The sequence below is a fragment of the Entelurus aequoreus genome, linkage group LG16 (assembly GCF_033978785.1).
Source record: "Entelurus aequoreus isolate RoL-2023_Sb linkage group LG16, RoL_Eaeq_v1.1, whole genome shotgun sequence".
Taxonomy (NCBI): domain Eukaryota; kingdom Metazoa; phylum Chordata; class Actinopteri; order Syngnathiformes; family Syngnathidae; genus Entelurus; species Entelurus aequoreus.
In genome coordinates, this window is record NC_084746.1 from 36080249 (window position 1) to 36106247 (window position 25999).

General features: G+C 39.6%; 1 protein-coding gene across 4 annotated transcripts in view; it reads left to right on the forward strand.

The window, feature by feature from the left end:
* The window catches only part of LOC133630904 (neurocan core protein-like), a 134205-nt gene that overhangs the window by 69602 nt on the left and 38604 nt on the right, over positions 1 to 25999 (forward strand). For all 4 annotated transcript variants that reach the window (XM_062022739.1, XM_062022738.1, XM_062022737.1 and 1 more), the window contains 7 exons: positions 11070 to 11273; positions 14721 to 14903; positions 15339 to 15513; positions 17094 to 17221; positions 17519 to 17803; positions 25647 to 25784; positions 25868 to 25951. In XM_062022739.1, coding sequence (XP_061878723.1) covers positions 11070 to 11273; positions 14721 to 14903; positions 15339 to 15513; positions 17094 to 17221; positions 17519 to 17803; positions 25647 to 25784; positions 25868 to 25951 — 1197 coding nt within the window. The remainder of the gene's footprint in view (positions 1 to 11069; positions 11274 to 14720; positions 14904 to 15338; positions 15514 to 17093; positions 17222 to 17518; positions 17804 to 25646; positions 25785 to 25867; positions 25952 to 25999) is intronic.

Sequence of the window (25999 nt, forward strand, 5' to 3'; positions counted from 1 at the left end):
AACATACTTTTAATTTTCGTTTAAGCATTTTCACAATGACACGTCCAATCAAAATCAAAAATCAGTTTCCAGTTGTCTCTTTTTGTAACTCTTTTTAAATTCAAAAATATTCTTGCAACTTTTTAAGTCTTTCTTTAGAGAATTCCATGCTTTCACACCAACAACAGACAACCACATTTGTTTCAAATTTGTTCGCACTCTTGGATGTTTAAAATCATACGGCCTTCTGTGATTCTTATCTTCAGATGTGAACACGAATAACTTTTGTAAGTCCTTCGGAAGAACTTTATTTCTAGCTTTGAACATCACTAATAGAGTATGCAAATCTACAATGGCTTTCAATTTTAATAATCCTGCCCTAATGAAGAGTGGATCTGTGTGGTCTCTGTATCCTACTTTAAAAATAATACAAATTGCTCTTTTCTGTAAAATGTGTGATATGTATTTCCCCATATTTCTGCACAATAATTGAAATAAGGTACAATAATTGAGCAATATGATATTATCATTGTGTTATACGGGAAACTGTATTTAACCTTGTTCAAAATAAATAAGCTTTTAGATACCTTATTTTTCACATGCAATATATGAGCTTTCCATGTCAACTTTTCATCTAGGATTACCCCAAGAAATCTGATTTCAGACACCTTCTCAATTTTCACATTGTTTATGGATAAACTAAATTATACCTTTTATTACTGAATGCCATAAATTCAGTCTTTTCCAATTTTATAGATACTTTATTTACATCAAACCACAATTTTAGTTTAACCATTTCCTCTTCAAGAAATACATTGGCGGCAAACTCCTTAGCTTGCTAGCTTGTGCATGGTAGCTTTCTGTGACTCTTATTTTGTTAGCGCAGGCAGAATGAAGCAGGGCTTTTATTGTGAAGACAGGAACTTTGCTGTCGGTCTTTAGAGTTTTGACTGCAGGCACGAGAGTCTGTTGAAATAAAAAGTGTTTCTCACCTTCCTGTCGGTAATTTTTTCTTAATAATGATCTGGCAGCAGCCAGCATCATCTCACAAGACCCTCGGGTGCCGTGAATGTCAATCAAGTGACGGAAGTGACGTCACATTGAAGATTGATGATCGCTAATTTTTAGGTCGTTTTTTTTTATGCCTGGCTGGCGATGGACTGACACAATCTCCAAGTTAAATAAAACTAACATATGATAATAACAAGAATATACACAAACAAAACAATGAATAAAATGCATAAATAAAATATTGACAAACAAAGTTGTACTTTAGTATTGAACATGTAGATGAGGTAGAGTTGTAAATCATGTTAGAACATTTTTAATATAAACACTACAGTATAAGCAGATGCATTAACAAGTCATATGCAAAAAAAACTTTAGTCTTTCGGATTCCGAGCAAGGAACACCAGCATGACATGGCAAATGTCTTTCAAACGTTTGCAGCATTTTTAGAAATGCTAGTTTTATAATGGTATTAAATGGCTGCATGTCTTTGGCGACATAATTAACCAGACTTTCTGTGAGCGCACCCCATTTTCGCTGTTTTGTTTACACTGACCTGGCTTGTTCACCGAACGCCTCAGTAAGTGTGGACTGTCAGGTGGGCGTACAGGTTTGTTGAAGTCGCGCACATTCGGCAAACTGGCTCCTCTGTGTTGATACGGTCATTTTGTTCCAAAGGCTTAGACTGAAATATTCCTATACTGGTACAGTGGCATTTGCTTTTGTGATAATTTTATCCATGTTAACTGCTACATGCTAACTCGTTGCTCTGTGTGATGCTGCGGGCCAGGGGCCCAGCGGCCCTGCACAAACACTCAAAGACACTTAATTAGTACAAGATGATTCACCCACTTTTCTTTTCGCAATGGCAGAAATGCGCGCAGCGACGAAAAGCGTGAATGCTCTTGAAGCATGCACATGGCAATTTATTGACCCTGGAAAACTTACCAATTTAATTTTCATTTATCGTCGGTTAATTGACTTATAGAATATCGTCCAAGGTCTAACTGTGGGTACTTCCTGGAAATTTTAAGCTTCTTTAGACTCATATTGAGCCAGCAGAAGTAGAAAAATGCTGTAAAAAGGCTAAAAACACTTAAAAAGCACACAAAGTAGCACTTAATACAGTGGCTAACAACAGCACTGAGACTGACTGAATGAGCACTGATGGATGTGCTGCCGGGTACAAAATGGGTGGCTGAAAGGTTAGTACACAGAGACAAGTTTTGTACAACAAAGCATATTTTCATTCGGCCTCTGGTTCGTAATCGAAATGTTCTTGTAGGTGAGGGTTTTGTAAATTGACATCCTTAGACGACTAATATGAGATAACCATTCATTTTCCAGAGGGAAAAAAATATTGTGTTTGAGGAGTAGTGTATGATAATACAGTACAGGCCAAAAGTTTGGACACACCTTCTCATTCAATGCGTTTTCTTTATTTTCATAACTATTTAATTTGTAGATTGTCACTGAAGGCATCAAAACTATGAACTATCAAGCACATCTGTGAAGTGAAAACTATTTTAGGTGACTACCTCTTGCAACTCATCGAGAGAATGCCAAGAGTGTGCAAAGCAGTAATTAGAGCAAAGAGGGGCTATTTTGAAGAAACTCGAATATAAAATAAGTTTTCAGTTATTTCACCTTGTTTTGATAAGTACATAACTCCACATGTGTTCATTCATAGTTATGATTCCTTCAGTGACAATCTATAATGTAAATAGTCATGAAAATAAAGAAAACGCATTGAATGAGAAGGTGTGTCCAAACTTTTGGCCTGTACTTTAGAGTAGAACGTCTAAAGTGGAAAGCATCGGCAGTTATGATCCACATCTTTGAAAAAATATGCCTCACAAGTCACTCCATTATTTCATCCATCCATCCATCCATTTTCTACCGCTTATTCCCTTCGGGGTCACATTTCAATTATTTTTAATTGCAAATGTTGACAGGATGTGCTTATTGTGACATCATGGGGAATCGATACACACTTTCTCGCTGCTAACTGCAATTTTAGAATGCATCGCCAAAATGAATGAATGAATGAATGAATGATCTTTATCTTTATTGTCATTGTGCATGTACAGGTACAGGTCCAACGAAATTTAGATTGCTTTCCTGAGGTGCTTTGCATTTTTTTTAAAAAGAAGAAACCACACAATATACAAAAACAACACAATATACACAATATGCAATATACAATGTGGCCTAAGACCACTCTAGGAGGCAATGTAAAAGAAAACGAGACAGTAAAAAGTATAAAGTGACTAGAGAGGAGTAATGCTGAATCTCAGTGTGCTAAGGGGGTGGGAGTCAGCATTTCCTACCTCCTATGCTGTGCAGGCTTTTTATTGTGGATTAATTGTGTGAATAAATATGATAAATATTGTCCAGTTGGCATGTAATCGCTGATTGCACAGTCCCGGATCGTGATTGACCGGTGGCTTCCTCATGTTGCACGTGAGGGAGTTTTTGTTTTTTGTTTTTTTTACAATTTAGCTGCGTTTAGTGCAGTTATGGCCCGGGGGTAGAAACTGTTCCTGAGTCTATTTGTGCGGGTTCGCATGGTTCTGAAACGTCTGCCGGAAGGCAGCCGATCGAAGTGGCTGTTGCCGGGGTGGGACGGGTCCTTGAGTATGTTGGCTGCCTTCTTCAGGCAGCGGGAGTTATACAGTTCTTCCAGGGAGGGGAGAGGGCACCCGATGATTTTTTGGGCCGAGTTGACGACCCTCTGGAGAGCTTTCCTCTCTGCTGCTGTGCAGCTGCAGAACCATACGCAGATGCAGTATGTGAGGATGCTCTCCACAGAACAGCGGTAGAAGGACACCAGCAGATCCTGTCTCAGGTGGAGATTCCTGAGTACTCTCAAGAAGTAGAGCCTCTGCTGTGCCCTCTTGACGATGGCCGTGGTGTTGGTCCTCCAGGACAGGTCCTCATCCAGGTGAACTCCCAGGAAGCGTAGGGATGAGACTCTTTCCACACAGCCCCCGTCGATGTACAGGGGCTGTATGGTAGTTTTTCTCCTCCTGCTGTCCAAGATCACTTCCTGGGTCTTGAGCTGGTTCAGCTTCAGGTTGTTCACCCTGCTCAACACTGCCAGCTGCTCCACCTCGTCCCGGTATGCCGTCTCGTCGATCCCAGAGATGCAGCCCACCACCGTTGTGTCATCGGCAAACTTTATGATGTGATTGCCGGGGTGGGTGGCTGTGAAGTCGTGGGTGTAGAGTGAGTAGAGCAGGGGGCTCAGCACGCAGCCCTGAGGTGAGCCGGTGCTGAGGCTGAGGGCTGTGGAGGTGTGGGTACCCATCCTCACGCTCTGATGGCGGTCAGACAGGAAGTCTTTAATCCAGAGACAGGTGGGGTTGGATATTCCGAGGTCTGCTAGCTTGGTCACCAGTCTGTCAGGTAAGATGGTATTAAATGCAGAGCTGAAGTCTACAAAGAGCAGCCGTACACTAATGAAAATTCTCGTTCAGATGTTATGTGAGACTCTCCTCCTGAGCAAAGGCCCAAGTCTGCTACTTGTCTGGCTCTTGCCTTCAAATTTAAAAGCATGTTTTTAAACTTGAATGTAATACGAATGCAACCCAAAACATTTTGAACAGATGGACTCCAGAACAGATTACCGTATTTTCGGACTGTAAAGGGGCACTTAAAATAATTTCATTTTCTCAAAAATCGACGGTGCGCCTAATGTACAACATTATTCTAGTTGTGCTTACTGACCTCGAAGCAATTTTATTTGGTACATGGTGTAATGATAAGTGTGACCAGTAGATGGCTGTCATACATAACAGATACGTGTAGACTGCAATATGATGGTAGTAAACAACACCACAACTTTAAATGTTCCATTGAGAATATAGAACATTTCACACGGCGCTCAAAGATCTGTCAAAATGTTTTTAGTACGACTTCGGTAAGCTATGAAGCCGCACCGCTTGATGGATTGTCGGCGCATTAAACATACAAGTATTATTATGGTGTGTGTATAAGGATCGCAAAATGGCACCTACTAGCAGACATATTACCTGGCGTTTTGTTTTGCAATATTATGCAAAACCAACTTTTCTTACCTTCTGGTACCTGCTGATCTATATTTGGGATCTGCTTAAGTCCTGAAAATGTGCGTGCGTCCGCCTTTGTAGTCCGTGCCGTCGCCGTAGTCATAAGCTTCTTCTTTTTCTCTACCTTCTTATGTGGCATTCATCTTCCACTGTTGTCATTTCTAATATAAAGTAGCATAAAGTTCTTACTTATATCTGTCAGTAGACTCGCTATGGAAGCGCTAAAAACTGTAATGGGTTTACATAATTCACCCACGGAACTTTAGTTATTAAAGGCGTTTTTTCATGGGACACGTTGACGGGGAGAAGACGCTGTCGAAGGTGAGCCACGTAGTTAAGACCGCCCACAAAACGGCGCATCCTGAAGCGACTGTCAGAAAGCTACTTGAAGATGATCTGTAAAACATAATCTATGCAACATTTCGACTAAAGAACCACCATTACATGTTATGTAGACCACAAGGAAGGCTTTTACATTTAGAAAAAAATCATAATATGACCCCTTTAATGCGCCTTATAATCGCGCGCCTTTTGTATGAAAATAGACCTGCTCATCGGCCGTGCGCCTTTTAATCCGGTGCGCCCTATGGTCTGGAAAGTACGGTATTCACATTTCTGTTATTTCCTATTGGACAAATTGAACAAAGGATTTGGTTTGGCCGGAGAGTCTCCACTGTACTTGAAAATTACCCCATCTTTGTTCTTCGCAGTGAGCGAGAAAGCTATCCAACAGATGATTGGTTGAAGGTTATATTGAGGACACAGTGATGTGAGCTATAAACCCAACCGTTATGAAGGTGATGTGAAGCCATCTAAGTCGACAGGAAATGGGATTTCCATCCATTGCCATCTTTCTCTCTCTCCACTGAAATAGAACTTTAATGGGAGCCACCTTCATGGGAAAATTAACAACTTAATGAGACATTAATAGAATGAGGCCATTGTTTTTTGTCTCTTTCTTACCTACAACTACGGTGATGGACATTTCCATCTTGTATGATGGATAACGCATTCCAGGGAACAATGAAAGAGGTGAGAGGAAGTGTATCTAGATTAGGATGCGCACAAAGCTGACATTCCGTCAAAACACATCTGTTCCTTCATTATTTTTTACCTCCCATGCAAGCAGACAGGTGTGCGCTAATTTCAGTGTTGTAAGTGAGCACTGACACACGGGGAATATTTGCAGACATACTCAGCGGGATTGAGCTGGAACATCTCCAGAGCCATTTATGCAATTTAACTCCACCATCTGTTCCATTTACAACTGTGCATAACATTCACAATTATGGAACAACAAGAAACAGTCTCTAGTGAATTAGTATGACAAGTTTGATATGGAGAAATTTTGAAGTCAACTCTGGGAATTGTAAGCATTTGTTGGAACTAAAAAACAGTTAAAATAATCTGTTCTCAAGACTGAATTAAAGTTTGCACTGCTCCATCAATACTCAGTGTAAATTTTACCATAAATGCTCGAATGAAAGTCTCCCTTCAACTATCCACCGTGTCTCCTATAGCCGCAGACACAGTTTGTGGTCAACCTTCTGATGTCGTTTTTTTATGAGCTGCATTTAAAGTATTAGTGGTCAGAGTCCAACAGCTTGATCTACCTCTGCTAGCGCTTGAAAAAAATAAACATATATATATATATATATATATATATATATATATATATATATATATATATATATATATATATATATATATATATATATATATATATATATATTAAGGCTGCAGCTAACGATAATTTTTCTATCGATTAATCTATAGATTTTTTTTCTCGATTAATCGGTTAATCTATAGATTATTTTTTCGATAAATCCATAGATTATTTTTCCTTTTACCGATTATTTTTTTATTTAAAATGAAGATGAAAAAATAAATGTAGGCCCGTTTTTTCAAAAGGCATGGCTTTTATTTACAAAAAAAAGAAGTATGGCCACTCAGTCAACATTGACAACAACATGACTAAATATTCTGTAACAATGTAAACATTTAAAACTTTTAACATTTAACAAAATTAAAAGTAGCTTATTTGCTTTTTAATGTGCAAATATAAAAGTAAACATCCAGTGCAAATCTTAATATTCTGCAATAGTATAAGCATTTCAAAAGTAAAAGTATTGCTTATTTTGCTTTAAAATGTGCAAAAATAAAGATAAACATCCAATACAAAAAAGTGCAAAACGAAATATTGTGTAACAACAGTGTAAACATTTCAACAAAAGTGAAAGTATTGCTTATTTGCTAAAATGTGCAAAAATAAAGATAACCATCCAATACAAAAAAGTGCCAATCTAAATATTCTGTAGCACTGTAAACATTAAGTATTGCTTTTAAAATGTGCAAAATAAACATCCAGTCCAACACAGTACACAATAACCAATTCTACTCATTCCAGTGAGTGACTAACAGTTGTAATGAAGAAAGGTTAGCATGTCTACATGCTGATTGATTGATTGAGACTTTTATTAGTAGGTTGCACAGTGAAGTACATATTCCGTACAATTGACCACTAAATGGTAACACCCCAATAAGTTTTTCAACTTGTTTAAGTCGGGGTCCACTTAAATTGATTCATGATACAGATATATACTATCATATATACTATCATCATAATACAGTCATCACACAAGATAATCACATTGAATTAATTACATTATTTACAATCAGGGGTGTGGGGGGGGGGGGGGCGGGGGGGGGGGGGTAGGATATGGACAGCAAGTAGTGGACATAGAGAGAGAGAGAGACAAAGAGAGAGAGAGAGAGAGAGAGAGAGAGAGAGAGAGAGAGAGAGAGAGAGAGAGAGAGAGAGATCAGAAGGCATAAGAAAAAGTATCTGCATTTGATTGTTTACATTTGATTATTAGCAATCCGGGGAGGGTGTTAGTTTAGGGTTGTAGCTGCCTGGTTCTTTTCTTGTTTACAATATTCCCAGCTTAGAAACTCGTTCGGTACACCCCCGTACCGAACCGAAAGCCCCGTACCGAAACGGTTCAATACAAAACACGTACCGTTACACCCGTAGCAGATACAAATGACACATTCATGTTTTTGTGTAATGATGACAACGTATGCTCGCGCGGACGATTGACTAGTTGATGGTTGATGGTTTTCTTTTCAAATGTTCGTTCATAGCCGTTGTGCTGCTATGATAGGCCATTTCCGCTCGACACAGTGTGCATACAACAACATTATTAGGCCGTGTATAGAAATACTCCCACACTTTTGACGACTTTTGGCGTGATTTTTCCCCCTCGCTCGCACCGTCTGCTTTGCGGTCCGCCATGACGGTAGTGTGAGATATATATATATATATATATATATCATAGGGCAGCACGGTGACACAGGGGTTAGTGCATGTGCCTCACAATACGAAGGTCCTGAGTAGTCCTGGGTTCAATCCCGGGCTCGGGATCTTTCTGTGTGGAGTTTGCATGTTCTCCCCGTGACTGCGTGGGTTCCCTCCGGGTACTCCGGCTTCCTCCCACCTCCAAAAACATGCACCTGGGGATAGGTTGATTGGCAACACTAAATTGGCCCTAGTATGTGAATGTGACTGTGAATGTTGTCTGTCTATCTGTGTTGGCCCTGTGATGAGGTGGCGACTTGTCCAGGGTGTACCCCGCCTTCCGCCCGAATGCAGCTGAGATAGGCTCCAGCACCCCCCGCGACCCCAAAAGGGACAAGCGGTAGAAAATGGATGGATGGATATATATATATAAAATTTGTTTGTATGTATGTATGTATGTGTATGTATATATGTGTATATATATATATATATATATATATATATATACAGTACAGGCCAAAAGTTTGGACACACCTTCTCATTCACAACACAACTGATGGTCCCAATCCCATTGATAAATCAAGGAATTCCACTAATCAACCCTGACAAGGCACAAATGTGAAGTGAAAACCATTTCAGGTGACTACCTCTTGAAGCTCATGGAGAGAATGCTAAGAGTGTGCAAAGCAGTAATCGGAACAAAGGGTTGCTATTTTGAAGAAACTAGAATATAAAACATGTTTTCAGTTATTTCACCTTCTTTTGTTAAGTACATAACTCCACATGTGTTCATTCATGGTTTTGATGCCTTCAGAGACAAGCTACAATGTAAATAGTCATGAAAATAAAGAAAACTTATTGAATGCGAAGGTGTGTCCAAACTTTTGGCCTGTACTGTGTGTGTGTGTGTATGTATATATATATATATATATATATATATATATATATATATATATATATATATATATATATATATATATATATATATATATATATATATATATATATATATATATATATATATATATATATATATATATATTATTTGTGTGTATATATATATACACACAAACACAAATATATATATGTTATATATATTCACACACATATACATATTTATACATATATACACATATGTATGTGTATATTTGTATATATTTTATTTTATAAACAAATATCTACATTTTATTTATTTATTTTTTCATGTGTTACACTTGCTGACTGATATGTATATGTATATTTTTTTCATGTGTGTTACACTTGCCAAACTGTTGTTTATCAGTGGTAATAATGCTGACTGTGCAGTTTCCTCCTTACCGATATTACAACATTGGTTCTGTTGCTGCTGTGTTGTTCAAATATTGCTATGTTTTGACTCCGAATCATTGTTTAGGTTAAGAAATAAATGTATTATCAGTTGTTACTATAAATGCCTGCTAATCAAACGACTGACTATAATTGAAGCTTTTAAAGAATCATTATCTCTTGTGATTGAAGATCCAGGACGTGTGTTGTTTTTGGTGAGACTGGCTTAGGCCAATCTCCCAACAAATCCCAGAGGCGGCTACATTACTGCCGTCTACTAAAGCAGCTTGGCTAAAATTCGTCCTCTCACCAACTTTTCAGTAGCTGTCAAGAAGGAGAGATGTCTGCTAATGACAGCAAGTGCCCTCAAAAGTCACTTCCAACTTCTTAGCCTTATTTTAACAATCCCATCTGCCAGTTCCATGCCTGTGAGTACACTTGTTATCCAAAGACCCCCCCCCCACACACACACCATGACCACCCCCATTTCTATCATTCAATTTACACCGACTCTTTGTCTGGCTTTCCAGCCCCAGCTTTGTCCGCCAGGCTCCTGATCTCATTTCAGCTCACGCTCACAGGTTCTGCCTAGTTTTTGTGTGATTACATCTGATTTGAGGGGACATGCTTCGGGGGTGGGGGGCTCTCTCCTGAGCTCACACAGATAATCTCACGGGGGCTCAGTGTGTGAAAGATGTCCAATCTAAATGCAGATGGAAATATCCTCCAGGGATCCAATCCTACTATTTGTATTATTCTAAAAAATACCTTTTGTTTATTTGTGTATTTATTTTCAGATTATTTTGCATTCACTCAAATGTTTTTTCCTTTTTTTTTGCTGTTATCTTTCAGCATATAAATGTTCCTGATATATGACGCAAACAAATGTTCCAGCCATATGCACAGACATTGTTTAGTCAGAGCATTACAGGTGATCCTGTTGTCATGGTGACATGTGCAATGACTATGCTTGGTGCCATACAGTGATCTTTAGAAAGGATCCTAATTTGGTGTGAACTTTATTCTCATTAATCATTTTGACATTTATGGGAATATAATGTAGAAAAGAGATACATAAAAAGAGGATGGTAACTTATCTTGTGTAGAATTCTTCATTTGCTGGAATTAAAGCAGAAAATGAGTGGAGGCTGCTAATGAATCCCTGATGTCAAATTTGCAGACAAATTGGTGTAAAGCTGGAGCTGACCCTCGTGTACATTTTTCTTCTCCTACTTAGTGCAGAAAGCTCGAATCGATGAGACGACTGATTAATGCTTTAATCAAAAAGTATTGATCTGCTAAGCCGCAAATAGATATAGATCCTCATTTTTTTCTGCCCCCTTTATTGTAAGCACACTTCCTCACCGTATTATTTTAAAACATTGCGCTCGCTCTTGTCCTCTCTGCAGGTGCATCTTCCACTATAGTTAACATGCGTAGGATGACCCATCCTACTGTACAGCAGCCACTGGCAGGTGAAGCCGTCCTCCCCTGTGTCTCCACCCTGCGGGCCAACTCATCCAGTCAGCCTGTCCGCCTCCTGTGGACTCTCGTCAGGCTTCCAGCAGGCGGACAGAGCGCCCCTTTGGAGCACATTGTGCTGACTGCCGAAGGTAATACTGAGACATACAAGTATTGGGACTTTGAAAAATGCTCTGTACTGTACTGTGTATCCTCCATAGGACCAGCATCCTTTGTAGTGGATTTGTTTTTGGTTTATTTTGTCAGAATTATACAAACTCCAAAACCAGTGAAGTTGACACGTTGTGTAAATCGTAAATGAAAACATTACAATGATTTGCAAATCCTTTTCAACCTATTTGCAATTGAATGGACTGCAAAGACAAGATACTTAACATTCGAACTGGAAAACTTTGTTATTTTTTGCAAATATTAGCTCATTTGGAATTTGATGCCTTCAACATGTTTCAAAAAAGCTGGCACAAGTGGCAAAAAAGACTCAGAAAGTTGAGGAATGCTCATCAAACACTTATTTGGAACATCCCACAGGTGAACGGGCTAATTGGGAACAGGTGGGTGCCATGATTGGGTACAAAAGCAGCATCCATGAAATGCTCAGTCATTCACAAACAAGAATGGAGCGAGGGTCACCACTTTGTGAACAAATGCGTGAGCAAATTGTTGAACAGTTTAAGAAAAACATTTCTCAACAAGCTATTGCAAGTAATATAGGGATTTCCGCATTTAAGGTCTGTAATATCATCAAAAGGTTCAGAAAATCTGGAGAAATCACTGCACGTAAGCGATGGTATTACGGACCTTCGATCCCTCAGGCGGTACTGCATCAAAAAGCGACATCAGTGTGGAAAGGATATCACCACATGGGCTCAGGAACACCTCACAAAACCACTGTCATTAACTAAAGTTGGTCTCTACATCTGTACGTGCAAGTTAAAACTCTACTATGCAAAGTCAAAGCCATTTATCAACAACACCCAGAAACGCCGCCAGCTTCGCTGGACCCGAGCTCATATAAGATGGACTGATGCAAAGTGGAAAAGTGTTCTGTGGTCTGATGAGTCCACATTTCAAATTGTTTTCGGAAAATGTGGACGTCGTGTCCTCCGGAACAAAGAGGAAAAGAACCATCCGGATTGTTCTAGGCGCAAAGTTGAAAAGCCAGCATCTGTGATGGTATGGGGGTGTATTAGTGCCCAAGGCATGGGTAACTTACACATCTGTGAAGGCACCATTAATGTTGAAAGATACATACAGGTTTTGGAGCAACATATGTTGCCATCCAAGCAACGTTACCATGGACGCTCCTGCTTTTTTCAGCAAGACAATGCCAAGCCACGTGTTACAACAGCGTGGCTTCATAGTAAAAGAGTGTTGGTACTAGACTGGCCTGCCTGTAGTCCAGACCTGTCTCCCATTGAAAATGTGTGGCGCAATATGAAACTTAAAATACCACAAGGGAGATCCCGGACTGTTGAACAACTTAAGCTGTACATCAAGCAAGAATGGGAAATAATTCCACCTGAAAAGCTTCAAAAATGTGTCTCCTCAGTTCCCAAACGTTTACTGAGTGTTGTTAAAACGAAAGGCCATGTAACACAGTGGTAAAAATGCCCCTGTAACAACTTTTTTGCAAGGTGTTGCTGCCATTAAATTCTAAGTAATTGATTATTTCCAAAAAAAAATTAAGTTTCTCAGTTCGAACATTAAATATATTGTTTTTGCAGTCTATTCAATTGAATATAAGTTGAAAAGGATTTGCAAATCATTGTATTCTGTTTTTATTTACAAATTACACAACGTGCCAACTTCACTGGTTTTGGGTTTTGTACATTTTGGAAAAAAATAGCCCTGTTTTTTTTAAACAGTTATGTGCTGGTTGAGGATATGGTAGCTTGGAGCTGGTTTGTGTGAATGTTTGACCATGAATCGACAAAAACATATTTAAGCCCAAAATTATTTATATTCCGAAGTCTTTTCTGTCTATTGGATGGGTATCATCTGAATGGAAATCACACAAGAGAGTGTCCAAGGACTGCGATAAACTGCAATTAATTATAAACCTTTAATCATTTTCACCCGGGGGAAGAGACTATCGATTCATTGCCATTTGGTACTTTAAACAAAAAGTGCCATATCCCTTGTCAATACATGTATATATACTAGGGTTGTACGGTATACTGGTACTAGCATAGTACCACGATACTGATGAATCATATTCGGTACTATACCACCTCTAAAAAGTACCTGTTCGCCGCACTCCTCACTTTTTTTTTAATGGGCATGACCGCGTGTCGTCGTCACGTCGTGACATTGCTGGTTTTACGAGCAGAGGAGCATGTTCGGCAACGCGCAGTACTTACAAGCAGACAAGGTGTGTAGACAGAAAAGAGATAATGGACGCATTTTGGCTTAAAAACTAATGATAAAGGTGAAGCTATAACACTGAAACCCTCAAGAAGAGGTGCTTTAAGACATGGCTTGCCAGCTAGTGGCTAACGTCCAGCCGCAGTCGGCAGTGTTTTAGCTACTTCTAAATCACTAATCCTCGCCTCCATGTCGACAAATAAAGTAAGTTTCTTACACGTATCATCCCTGCAGGACAAGGAATAGCTAAACATGCTTCACTACACACCGTAGGAGGATAGAATAGCTCACCGGCGTCACAATGTAAACAAACGCCATGGATGGATCTACACCTGACATCCACTGTAATGACACCAAATTCAGGAGCATATCTAGTCGATACTACTATGATTACATCGATATTTTTTAGCATCACAAAAACGTTTTTTTTATTTTTATTTTACGTTTATAAACTCAGGAAATACGTCACTGGACACATAAGGACTTAAACTATGACTTTTGTATGATCCTGTAACTACTACTACACATTTGTGGTATCATCCAAAACTAATGTAAAGCATCCTAACAATAGAAGAATAAGTGATTATTACATTTTAACAGAAGTGTAGATAGAACATGTTGAAACAGAAAGTAAGCAGATATTAACAGGAAGAGGTAGTCACCTGAAATGATTTTCACTTCACAGGTGTGCTTGAAGCTCATCGAGAGAATGCCAAGAGTGTACAAAGCAGTAATCAAAGCAAAGGGTGACTAATTTGAAGAGAATACAAGAATATAAAACATGTTCTCAGTTATTTCACCTTTTTTTGTTAAGTACATAACTCCACATGTGTTCATTCATAGTTTTGATGCCTTCAGTGACAATCTACAATGTAAATAGTCATGAAAATAAAATGCATTGAATGAGAAGGTGTCCAAACTTTTGGCCTGTACTGTATATGTACATTCACTGTTACAAGGGGCCCTCTAAGGGCAGCCATATTTGGCCCCTTAATAAAAAACGAGTTTGACAACCTTGGCCATCCCCAAATTGCTCCCACGATGAATCTTCCAAAAATCAATGAAAAGGTGGGTCTCAATATTTTTGTGTATATTGCGCTCAGTCCTCTGCCATATGCTATTAATGTGAAAGAAAATAAGCAAGAAAATAAGACTTTTAGGATCTTTTTTTCAAAAATATTCCCAAAACCTTCCTCTCTCTCTTTATTCCAAAGGTGATGTAATCAAGGTGAATAAGGCTTTCAGTGGACGGGTCAGACTGCCAGTATACGCTGCCAATCCTCTCAACGCTACCATGGAGATCTCTAGTCTCCGTACCAACGACTCAGGCACTTACCACTGTCAGGTTGTCATGGGCGACGACTACGAGCGACACGCCGTGCCCCTGACGGTCTATGGTAAGCGCAGCTGCAACCAACAACACCGTAAAACAAGCCGGGTTTAACCCAAAAGTAAAACACCACTTGTTCCATTTTCTTTCTTATTGATGACTTTTATTGACCCATTGTGTGGGTGAGTGTTTGCTCTCCTGTGTTTAAAAAAAATACCTATAATTCATTAATAGGATTAAATTAGCAAATCAGTCACATTACAGTGACTGACTTGATTAATCGACTACGAGGCTTCCTGTGTTGCCTTTTTCTGATCTCATTTTCCACCTGAGTAATTGTGTAATTCCCTCTTAATGAAGGGCATTTATGCTGAATACCAATTATATTGTTTCTGTTTGTTCATCTATGAAATTCCTCTACAACCCCCAATGTAATGATAGACAATAACATATTTTCTGTGGAACAATGACATAAAAAATGATGCATTTGTATCTTTTGTAGGTGTGGTGTTTCACTACCAGGCACAGAGCACCCGTTACACCCTCTCCTTTGCAGATGCCCAGCGAGTCTGCCAGGAGAACTCTGCTCAGGTGGCCACATCAGCCCAGATGTGGGCCGCATTCTACGACGGCTTTGCCAGCTGTGCGGCCGGCTGGTTGGACGATCAGACTGTCCGGTGAGGAAAGAAATGATGGCTTCGCTGTTTGCCACTTAGCTAATGTGCTCATTAGTGAGACAGACACTCTTTTTACCCGACTGAAAAGATAGTTTGAAATATTTGTGTCGGTTCTATTGTTACTGAAGGTTTGGGAACACTGAATGCCATAGTCTCTCAAATAGTGATCTCCACCTTAATTACCGGACGCGTACACCTATAAAATACGCACCTCCTTTTGTCACTGCAACTACTTTGGTTCATAACTACTTCTGTCCAAGGCTGGCCCTAAACAAGATTTTTTTTGTGGCCCCTTTTTGGTCTTTAATATTACTATTATACAAAACCCAAAACCAGTGAAGTTGGCACGTTGTGTAAATCATAAATAAAAACAGAATACAATGATTTGCAAATCCTTTTCAACTTATATTCAATTGACTACATTGCAAAGACAAGATATCTAATGTTCGAACTGAGAAAGGTTTTTTTTATTTTGCAAATAATCAGTGGGAGCAACACATTGCAAAAATGTTGGCACTGGGGCATTTTTACCGTTTCTGGGTGTTGTTGATGAATGCCTTTCGCTTTGCATAGTAGTTTTAACTTGCACTTACAGATGTAGCAACGAACTGTAGTTACTGACAGTGGTTTTCTCAAGTGTTCCTGAGCCCATGTGGTGATATCCTTTACACACTGATGTCGGTTTTTGATGCATTACTGCCTGAGGGATCGAAGGTCACGGGCATTGCCGCTTACGTGCAGTGATTTCTCCAGATTCTCCGAACCTTTTGAGGACATTACGAACGGTAGATGGTGAAATCCCTAAATTCCTTGCAATTGCTCGTTGAGAAATGTTGTTCTTAAACTGTTCGACAATTTGCTCACACATTTGTTCACAAAGTGGTGACCCTCGCCCCATCCTTGTTTGTGAATAACTAAACATTTCATGGAAGCTGATTTTATACCCAATCATTATTTTATTATTTATTACATTATTGTAATGATAATATTAGTGCATCGTCTGGGTCTTAAGCCTCCCTTGTCTTCAAGAACTAATAGTTTGTCTTACGCATTCCAAATTTGATTCAAACAACCTTATTAATCAATCAATCAATAAATCAAAGTTTATTTTTTTTAGTCCTAAATCACGAGTGTCTCAAAGGGCTGCACAAGCCACAACGACATCCTCGGCTCAGATTCCACATCAGGGCAAGAAAAAACTCAACCCAATGGGATACAACGAGAAACCTAAGAGGGTACTACAGATGAGGGCACCCCACATTTAAATAGTTTTTTTTAAGTAACGCATTAATTACTTTCCCTCGTAATTAATTACATTTATTTAGTAATCCTGTTAGTAACTCAATTAGTTTTTTGGTAAAGGAACAAATAATTACAATGAATTACTTTGTAAAAGTAATTATCCGAACAATGGTAAGTATACGTATGGACTTCTTTGAAATAAATTAAAGTGAAGAGTAATGCCTGTTGTATTAAAGATGAGCTGATGTTTTGTGAAATGTTTTGTTTGTTCATGTACAAATGATACTGAACTATGCTATATTCTAATTTGCCTTCATATTGTTGTATTGTCTTTGCAGCTATTCTGTCCAGTCTGCTGAGCTTGACTGTTCTGGACATAAGGAATACTTTGCTGGAGTGAGGAACTACGGAAAAAGGGACCCAAAAGAGTTGTTTGATGTGTACTGTTTTGCAAAAGAACTGGATGGTAAATAAACTACACACTCATTAGAATTAGACGGTGTTACCCTTGAGCCACAACAATACATTTATGCATGCACGGCAGTGAATATTTACTTTTAGTTGGTAGACACCTTCCTGCTACAGCGATGCTTGCTGCTGAACTACATCTTAAAATAGTCTATTTATGCCTCATGAGTGACAATTCTAAAGAAAAATAGAAGAAAATTGCCTCCTCCCTCCTTATGTCAAGATGCAGGCTTTAAACTAACTCCTACCTCCTGCCTGTCTATTTGACAACTCAATTTTCACCTCTCGCCTCCAGGTGAGGTATTTCACGCCTCGGTCCCTGGCAGGTTGTCGCTGTCTTCTGCCTCAGATCGTTGTGTGTCCTTGGGTGGTCAGCTGGCCACAGTGGGGCAGCTTTATCTGGCCTGGAGGGCTGGCCTGGATAGCTGCGCCCCAGGTTGGCTCTCTGACGGCAGTGTACGTTACCCGGTCAGCCGGTCTCGGCAGGACTGTGGAGGGAGCAAAGCCGGGGTCCGCACCGTGACGCCCAACGTCACCAGTGACAACGCCACAGCCCTGTATGATGCATACTGCTACAGAGGTATTGGGAAATAAGCACTGCTCACTCATCGCATGATGCTGCTTTTTGCCTGAACTAGGTCTGCTTTTTACACAATAGTTGTGCAAGAAAGGCATTTTGTCATCTGCATGTCAACACTGGCAGTAAATGGATTAATACTGATACTTTTATTGCATGCATTTACGTGTACCGTATATTCCGGGCCATAGGGCGCACCGGATTATAAGGGGCACTGCCGATGAGCGGGTCTAGTCAGGTCTATTTTCATGCAAAAGGCGCACCGGATTATAGGGCGTATTAAAAGGTTCATATTATTATTATTTTTTCTAAATGGAAAACACTTCCTTGTGGTTTACATAACATGTAATGGTGGTGCTTTGGTCAAAATGTTGCATAGATTATGTTTTACAGATCATCTTCAAGTCGCTTTCTGACAGTCTTTTCAGGATGCGCCGTTTTGTGGGCGGTCTTATTTACGTGTCACACCTTCGGCAGGGTCTTCTCCCCGTCATCTTTGTTGTAGCGGTGTAGCAAAGCAAGGACGGGAATGGAAGAAGTGTCAAAAGATGGTGCTAACTGTTTTATTGACATTCAGACTTTACTTAAATCAATAACGGAGCAGTATCTCCTCATCTGTGGCTCACTAGTGTAACAACAACGCCGGAAATGTGTCCCGTGAAAAACCGTCCGACCGGAACTCTCTAATAACTAAAATTCCTTGGGTTAATAATGTAAGCTCACTACACCGGTATGTTTTAGCGCTTTCATGGCGAATTTACTGACAGATATAAGTAAGAACTTTACACTACTTTATACTACAAATGGCAACAGCGGAGGATAAATGTCCCATAACAAGAAGATAGACAAAAAGACAAAGCTTATTGACTACGGCAGACTACAAAGGCGGAAGCGCGCAAATTTTCAGGATTTATGCAGATCCCAAATACAGATCAGCAGGTACCAAAAGGTAAGAAAAGTTGCTTTTGCATAATATTGCGAAACAAAACGCCAGATAATATGTCTAACCTTATACACACACCATAATAATACTCGTATGTTGAAGCACAGTACAATCCATCAAGCGTTGCGGCTTCATAGCTTATCAAAGTCGTATTCGTACGTTTTGACAGATTTTTAAGCGCCGTGTATAATGTTCTATATTTTCAATGGAACATATAACATTTTGGTGTTGTTTACTTGAGTCATATTGCAGTCTACACGTATCTCTTATGTGTGACTTCACCATGTACCAAATAAAATAGCTTTGAGGTCGGTAAACACAACCAAAATTATTCCGTACATTAGGCGCACCGGGTTATAAGTCTACATGTATCTCTTATGTGTGACTGCCATCATATTGCAGTCTACACGTATCTCTTATGTGTGACTGCCATCATACTGCAGTCTACACGTATCTCTTATGTGTGACTGCCATCATACTGTAGTCTACACGTATCTCTTATGTGTGACTGCCATCATATTGCAGTCTACACATATCTCTTATGTGATAGCTTCGAGGTCAGTTATCACAACCAAAAGTATTCCGTATATTAGGCGCACCGGGTTATAAGGCGCACTGTCGAGTTTTGAGAAATTGAAAGGATTTTAAGTGCGCCTTATATTCCGAAACATACGGTAATCATTGAGGCAACTGATATAAAGTACACCAAAAGCTGAAGTGCTGAGACCACTGTGTGCTCCATTTGAATCCATATGTCTTTACCACTTTTTGTAACGTCTTATGTAACGGATGGCAGCTAGTGCGGCTTTGTGGTAGTTCATTGTTTAAAGCTCACTCACCGACACCTTATCAGCTCCAGTGGACAGTGGGTTGACAGCCCAGGCTTTTAGTCTACCGGCTAGCAAGCGCTTAACTCTAAATCGGAGGAAATGCGGGATGCAGGGATAGACCATGCATTCCTGTATATATACCGTGGAAAAAAAGGGCCCAAATATATGTAAAATGTTATACATTTATCTACTACTTAATTACAGTGAAACCATGATTTAGAACAGAGGTCCCCAAACACCGGCCCGCGGCCCGGATTCGGCCCGCCAGCATCCAAAATCCGGCCCGCGGTGTTATGGGTCACACTTCTGCTGCGTCTCCTCCTGTTGCGTGCCCTGACGAGCGCATCGCGGGCCACGCCCACGGGCGCCGTCTCTCTGCTGCAAGCGCGCTTCCGCGCGGCTGCCTGCAAACACTCGGCAATCTACGCACCTGTCCATGATGAGCGATCAGCCTTCATAAACCAGCGCAACCTGAGATCCGACGCCAGAACGTAGCTTCTCGTATCCAGTACACTCCCCGTCATCCTTCCTCGTCGTCAAGCTGTGTGCCTTGTCACTTTGGACCTCCCTGTGGATCCCCCTTGCCTTCCTGGATTTTCGACCTCACGCCTGTCACCTGACCACGACGCCGCGCTCCTGCCCTTGACTATCCGCCTGTCCTCCGACACTCGAGCCTGCCTTGCCCTTACTTGGACTTCCGCCTGGATCAACACGCACCTTCAACACCCTCTGACAACCACGCTCAGATAAGTCTCACATTTAGTCACACCACATCTCTTTGGTTTAATTACACATCTCACTTACACACCTAGCTGTTAATAAAGACGCTGACAGCTAAACAACGTCATCGTATCGCTGTCGTCTTCTTCTCCCGATATCACGTCACACGCGGGAAGTCCCAAGTTTAAAAAAATTAATAAAATAAAAATCTTTAATCTGTCCTTTCTAATCAATTTTATACAGCTTGTTACTCTCAGTATCTTTTAGCCGCTCAGGCAAATCCTATGGTCTAAAAATGCATTTTTTCATCGATAACGTGACATCAAGTGCGCACTCTTTCAGTCAATTAGTGCACGAGGAATATATATATCCATCCATCCATTTTCTACCATTTGTCCCTTTTTGGGGTCGCGGGGGGTGCTGGAGCCTATCTCAGCTGCATTCGGGTGGAAAGCGGGGTACACCCTGGACAAGTCGCCACCTCATCACAGGGCCAACACAGATAGACAGACAACATTCACACTCACATTCACACACTAGGGCCAATTTAGTGTTGCCAATCAACCTATCCCCAGGTGCATGTCTTTGGAGGTGGGAGGAAGCCGGAGTACCCGGAGGGAACCCACGCAGTCACGGGGAGAACAAGCAAACTCCACACAGAAAGATCCCGAGCCCGGAATTGAACCCAGGACTACTCAGGACCTTCGTATATATATATATATATATATATATATATATATATATATATATATATATATATATATATATATATATATATATATACACTACCGTTCAAAAGGTTGGGGTCACATTGAAATGTCCTTATTTTTTAAGGTAAAGCACTGTACTTTTCAATGAAGATAACTTTAAACTAGTCTTAACTTTAAAGAAATACACTCTATACATTGCTAATGTGGTAAATGACTATTCTAGCTGCAAATGTCTGGTTTTTGGTGCAATATCTACATAGGTATATAGAGGCCCATTTCCAGCAACTATCACTCCAGTGTTCTAATGGTACAATGTGTTTGCTCATTGGCTCAGAAGGCTAATTGATGATTAGAAAACCCTTTTGCAATCATGTTCACACATCTGAAAACAGTTTAGCTCGTTACAGAAGCTACAAAACTGACCTTCCTTTGAGCAGATTGAGTTTCTGGAGCATCACATTTGTGGGGTCAATTAAACGCTCAAAATGGCCAGAAAAAGAGAACTTTCATCTGAAACTCGACAGTCTATTCTTGTTCTTAGAAATGAAGGCTATTCCACAAAATTGTTTGGGTGACCCCAAACTTTTGAACGGTAGTGTATATACTGTGTATACATATATATATATATATATATATATATATATATATATATATATATATATATATATGTATATATATATTTATATATGTATATATGCAGTGTTGGGACTAACACGTTACTGTAACGCCGTTAGTTTCGGCGGTAACTAGTAATCTAACGCGTTATTTTTTATATTCAGTAACTCAGTTACCGTTACTACATGATACGTTACTGTGTTATTTTACGTTATTTTTTATGTAGTATCGGCTAGAAACAGAAGATCTGAGTGTGTTTTATTGGAGCGCTGCAGTGGAAAAGAAGAGGCTGCTTTGTGTGGGTGGGGGTGGGGGGGCTCCCAGACCGTAGTCGAGGAGCGCAGGGGAGACGTTCCTCCAAGGCCTATGTACTTCAGGGCTAACAACCTTCACTTTACCCGGAAGTAGGTCTTTACAGCTGAGGGTGAATCACGAGGCCGGCGGTTTGTTGCAACTTTGTGACTTTATTGGACGCAGCCATCCACCAAGCTAGAGCACCTGCACGCACTCACTGTTGTCATATCTTAAAGGGCCACACACACACACATACGCTACTCTCATAACAACTAACAAGACATCATGGTGAAGCCAGAAGTCGAGTGTCTTAAGATTCTCACTACTTTTCTTTTGTCGAGCACAAAGAAAATAATATTTTAGTTAAATGTAAGTTGTGTCTAGGATCAAATATCCTATCTACTTAAAGTTAAAGTTAAAGTGCCATTATGTTGCAGCTATTTAAAATAGTTTTGTCAATTTGTTCTGGCCTGAAATAAATTGGCCCTTTGAAACCTATCTTTGTCTTTGTGTGTTGTATGTAGGCCACATTGCTGTCTGAGTTCAGTGATGCAAATGCATGTCAAGTTGATCAACACATTGTATTATTCTCCAGTGCAATAACAGTACTAAAATGAAGGCTAAAAGGGCATTAATGGGAGCCTTAAAAAAAAAAGGGGGGAAAAAATAAGTAACTACATAGTTACTTTTCACAGTAACGCATTACTTTTTGGCGTAAGTAACTGAGTTAGTAACTGAGTTACTTTTGAAATAAAGTAACTAATAACTGTAACTAGTTACTGGTTTTCAGTAACTAACCCAACACTGTATATATATATATATATATATATATATATATATATATATATATATATATATATATATATATATATATATATATATATATATATATTTATATATATATATATATATATATATATATATATATATATATATATATATATATATATATATATATATACACTACCGTTCAAAAGTTTGGGGTCACCCAAACAATTTTGTGGAATAGCCTTCATTTCTAAGAACAAGAATAGACTGTCGAGTTTCAGATGAAAGTTCTCTTTTTCTGGCCATTTTGAGCGTTTAATTGACCCCACAAATGTGATGCTCCAGAAACTCAATATGCTCAAAGGAAGGTCAGTTTTGTAGCTTCTGTAACGAGCTAAACTGTTTTCAGATGTGTGAACATGATTGCACAAGGGTTTTCTAATCATCAATTAGCCTTCTGAGCCAATGAGCAAACACATTGTACCATTAGAACTAGGGATGTCCGATAATGGCTTTTTGCCGATATCCGATATGCCGATATTGTCCAACTCTTTAATTACCGATACCGATATCAACCGATACCGATATCAACCGATATATACAGTCGTGGAATTAACACATTATTATGCCTAATTTGGACAACCAGGTATGGTGAAGATAAGGTACTTTTTAAAAAAATGAATCAAATAAAATAAGATAAATAAATTAAAAACATTTTCTTGAATAAAAAAGAAAGTAAAACAATATAAAAACAGTTACATAGAAACTAGAAATTAATGAAAATTTGTAAAATTAACTGTTAAAGGTTAGTATTATTAGTGGACCAGCAGCACGCACAATCATGTGTGCTTATGGACTGTATCCCTTGCAGACTGTATTGATATATAATGTAGGAACCAGAATATTAACAGAAAGAAACAACCCTTTTGTGTGAATGAGTGTGAATTAATGTGAATGGGGGAGGGAGGTTTTTTGGGTTGGTGCACTAATTGTAAGTGTACAAGTGTACTGATAATAAAAAAAACGATACCGATAATTTCCGATATTACATTTTAACGCATTTATCGGCCGATAATATCGGCAGACCGATATTATCGGACATCTCTAATTAGAACACTGGATGTTTTTGTAGGGGGGAAGAAATTTGGCGTGACAGCTGCAGCAGTGCCTGATGAATAATTGCCTGTTTCAAAGAGTGCTGCTCGTTTTTCGTATGTGAGTAACAACATTTAACTACGTATATATATTTCCGAATTGGTTCAACCGCCACCCGCCCAAATCTATTTAAAATCTATTTTTTTCGTCATGCATCCGCCCGACCCACGGATTATCCGCGGACTCCGCGGTTGTGTCCGCAAACCTCACATCTCTAATATATATATATATATATATATATATATATATATATATATATATATATATATATATATATATATATATATATTAGGAGGTTGTTGTGTGGCACGCTGTTTATATGGAGGAAAAGTGGACGTGACTGAGGACAGCATGCGGCCGTTATAGGGTGAAGGTTTCAGGTGAGAGAGGACGCTAAAGGCACGCCCCCAGTGAGCATATAGTGCTGCTATGTGCGTTGTAAATTAAAAAAATTGCCGACAAACACATCACCAACATGGACGAGGTGCCGCTCACTTTCGACATCCCAGTGAAGCACACTGGAGAAGAAGGGGACCAGCACGGGGCAAGAGAAGTCGGCTTTTACTGTTGTGCTAGCTTGCTATGCTAATGGACAACGAGACTGACTTTGAAAATGACGAGAGGGAATCTGGCGTGTTTGATGGAGAACTTGCCCAGCTGTTCATTTCGGACACAGAAGATGAGGACTTTGATAGATTTGTGGATGAGGATTGATCAAAAAATAATGTTATACATTGATAAATACTTCAATAAAGTACAACCCAACTAATTTTTGCTCCTGCTGCCTTTTTAAAACACCGACCATACATGCTAGCGTATGTTTTAAGATAGCGTATGTTTAACCATGACTGCGCCCAAAAATACGCTGCGCCATATTTATGCGTTAAATACAGAAATAGCACCCGTAACTGACACGGCGCCTTTTAATACGGTGCGCCCTATGGTCATGAAAATACGGTATCGTGGCTTCGATAATGGGAACCGGTTCTCAAAAAGGGATTCGAATCCATGGAATCGGTTCTTTTCTTATCGAATAATCGGGAGAACCGGTTTCGAACATCATCCCTATGAGGAGATGCTGCTCCGTTACAGATTGAATTAAAGTCTGAATGTCATTAAAACAGTTAGATCCATCTTTTTACACTTCTTCCACTCCTGTCCTTGCACGCTACACCGTTACAACAAAGATGACGGGGAGAAGACGCTGTCGAAACTGAGCCACATAAATAAGACCGCCCACAAAACGGCGCATCCTGAAGCGACTGTTAGAAAGCGGCTTGAAGATGATCTATAAAACATCATCTATGCAACATTTTGACCAAAGAACCACCATTACATGTTATGTAGACCACAAGGAAGTGTTGTACATTTAGAAAAAAAATAAAATATATATGACCCTTTTAATGCGCCTTATAATCCTTTTGTATGAAAATAGACAGTGTGCCTTATAATCCGATGCGCCCTATGGTCCGGAAAATACGGTAATAAAATACTTTTTTTACAGTATAAAAGTACACTAGCTGCTACAGTACTATTTTTTGTTGCGGTAAGCCAAGGTCCAAGAAGCTCTCCCTCCCTCCAAGTAGATGTTGTAGAAGCCGTGCATTCTGTCTGTAATAACAATGATGGCACATGCCAAGGCCGCTCTTGTAGCTATGGCAACAGTGAATTCAGAGCTCCATCTTTTACACGGTCATGTAGCTGTAAAAATGCTGGATTGACACAAGCGGTGGAAATAGGAGGGGGAGGATTTTCTTTAGTATCTTTAAAACCACTTTATCTGTAACTATTGCCAATGTCTATTTTTGTAGGTAAAGTGAAGAGCACCGACACCATCTCACAGATCTACAGTTCCCTGTGGAAGCCATGGAGCTACCTCACGCGCCCAAGTACTGAATCCACAAGGTCACAGAGTCCAGAGCTGTCAAGTCCGCCACCAACTCCCAAAGGTTTTACATGCAATGTCTTATACCACATATGATTCATCTGTTAATCAAACAATGTTATGGATGGATTTTGTCAATAAATGTAGGATCCACAAACGAGCACCCTTCATCTAACTGGACTGGACTAGTGGACCTTGATGAGGAGGATTCCCTTCATGGTGTCAACGCTTGTAAGGAGGAGTTCATGATGCTTGCGTTGATGTCCAGACAAATAGGAT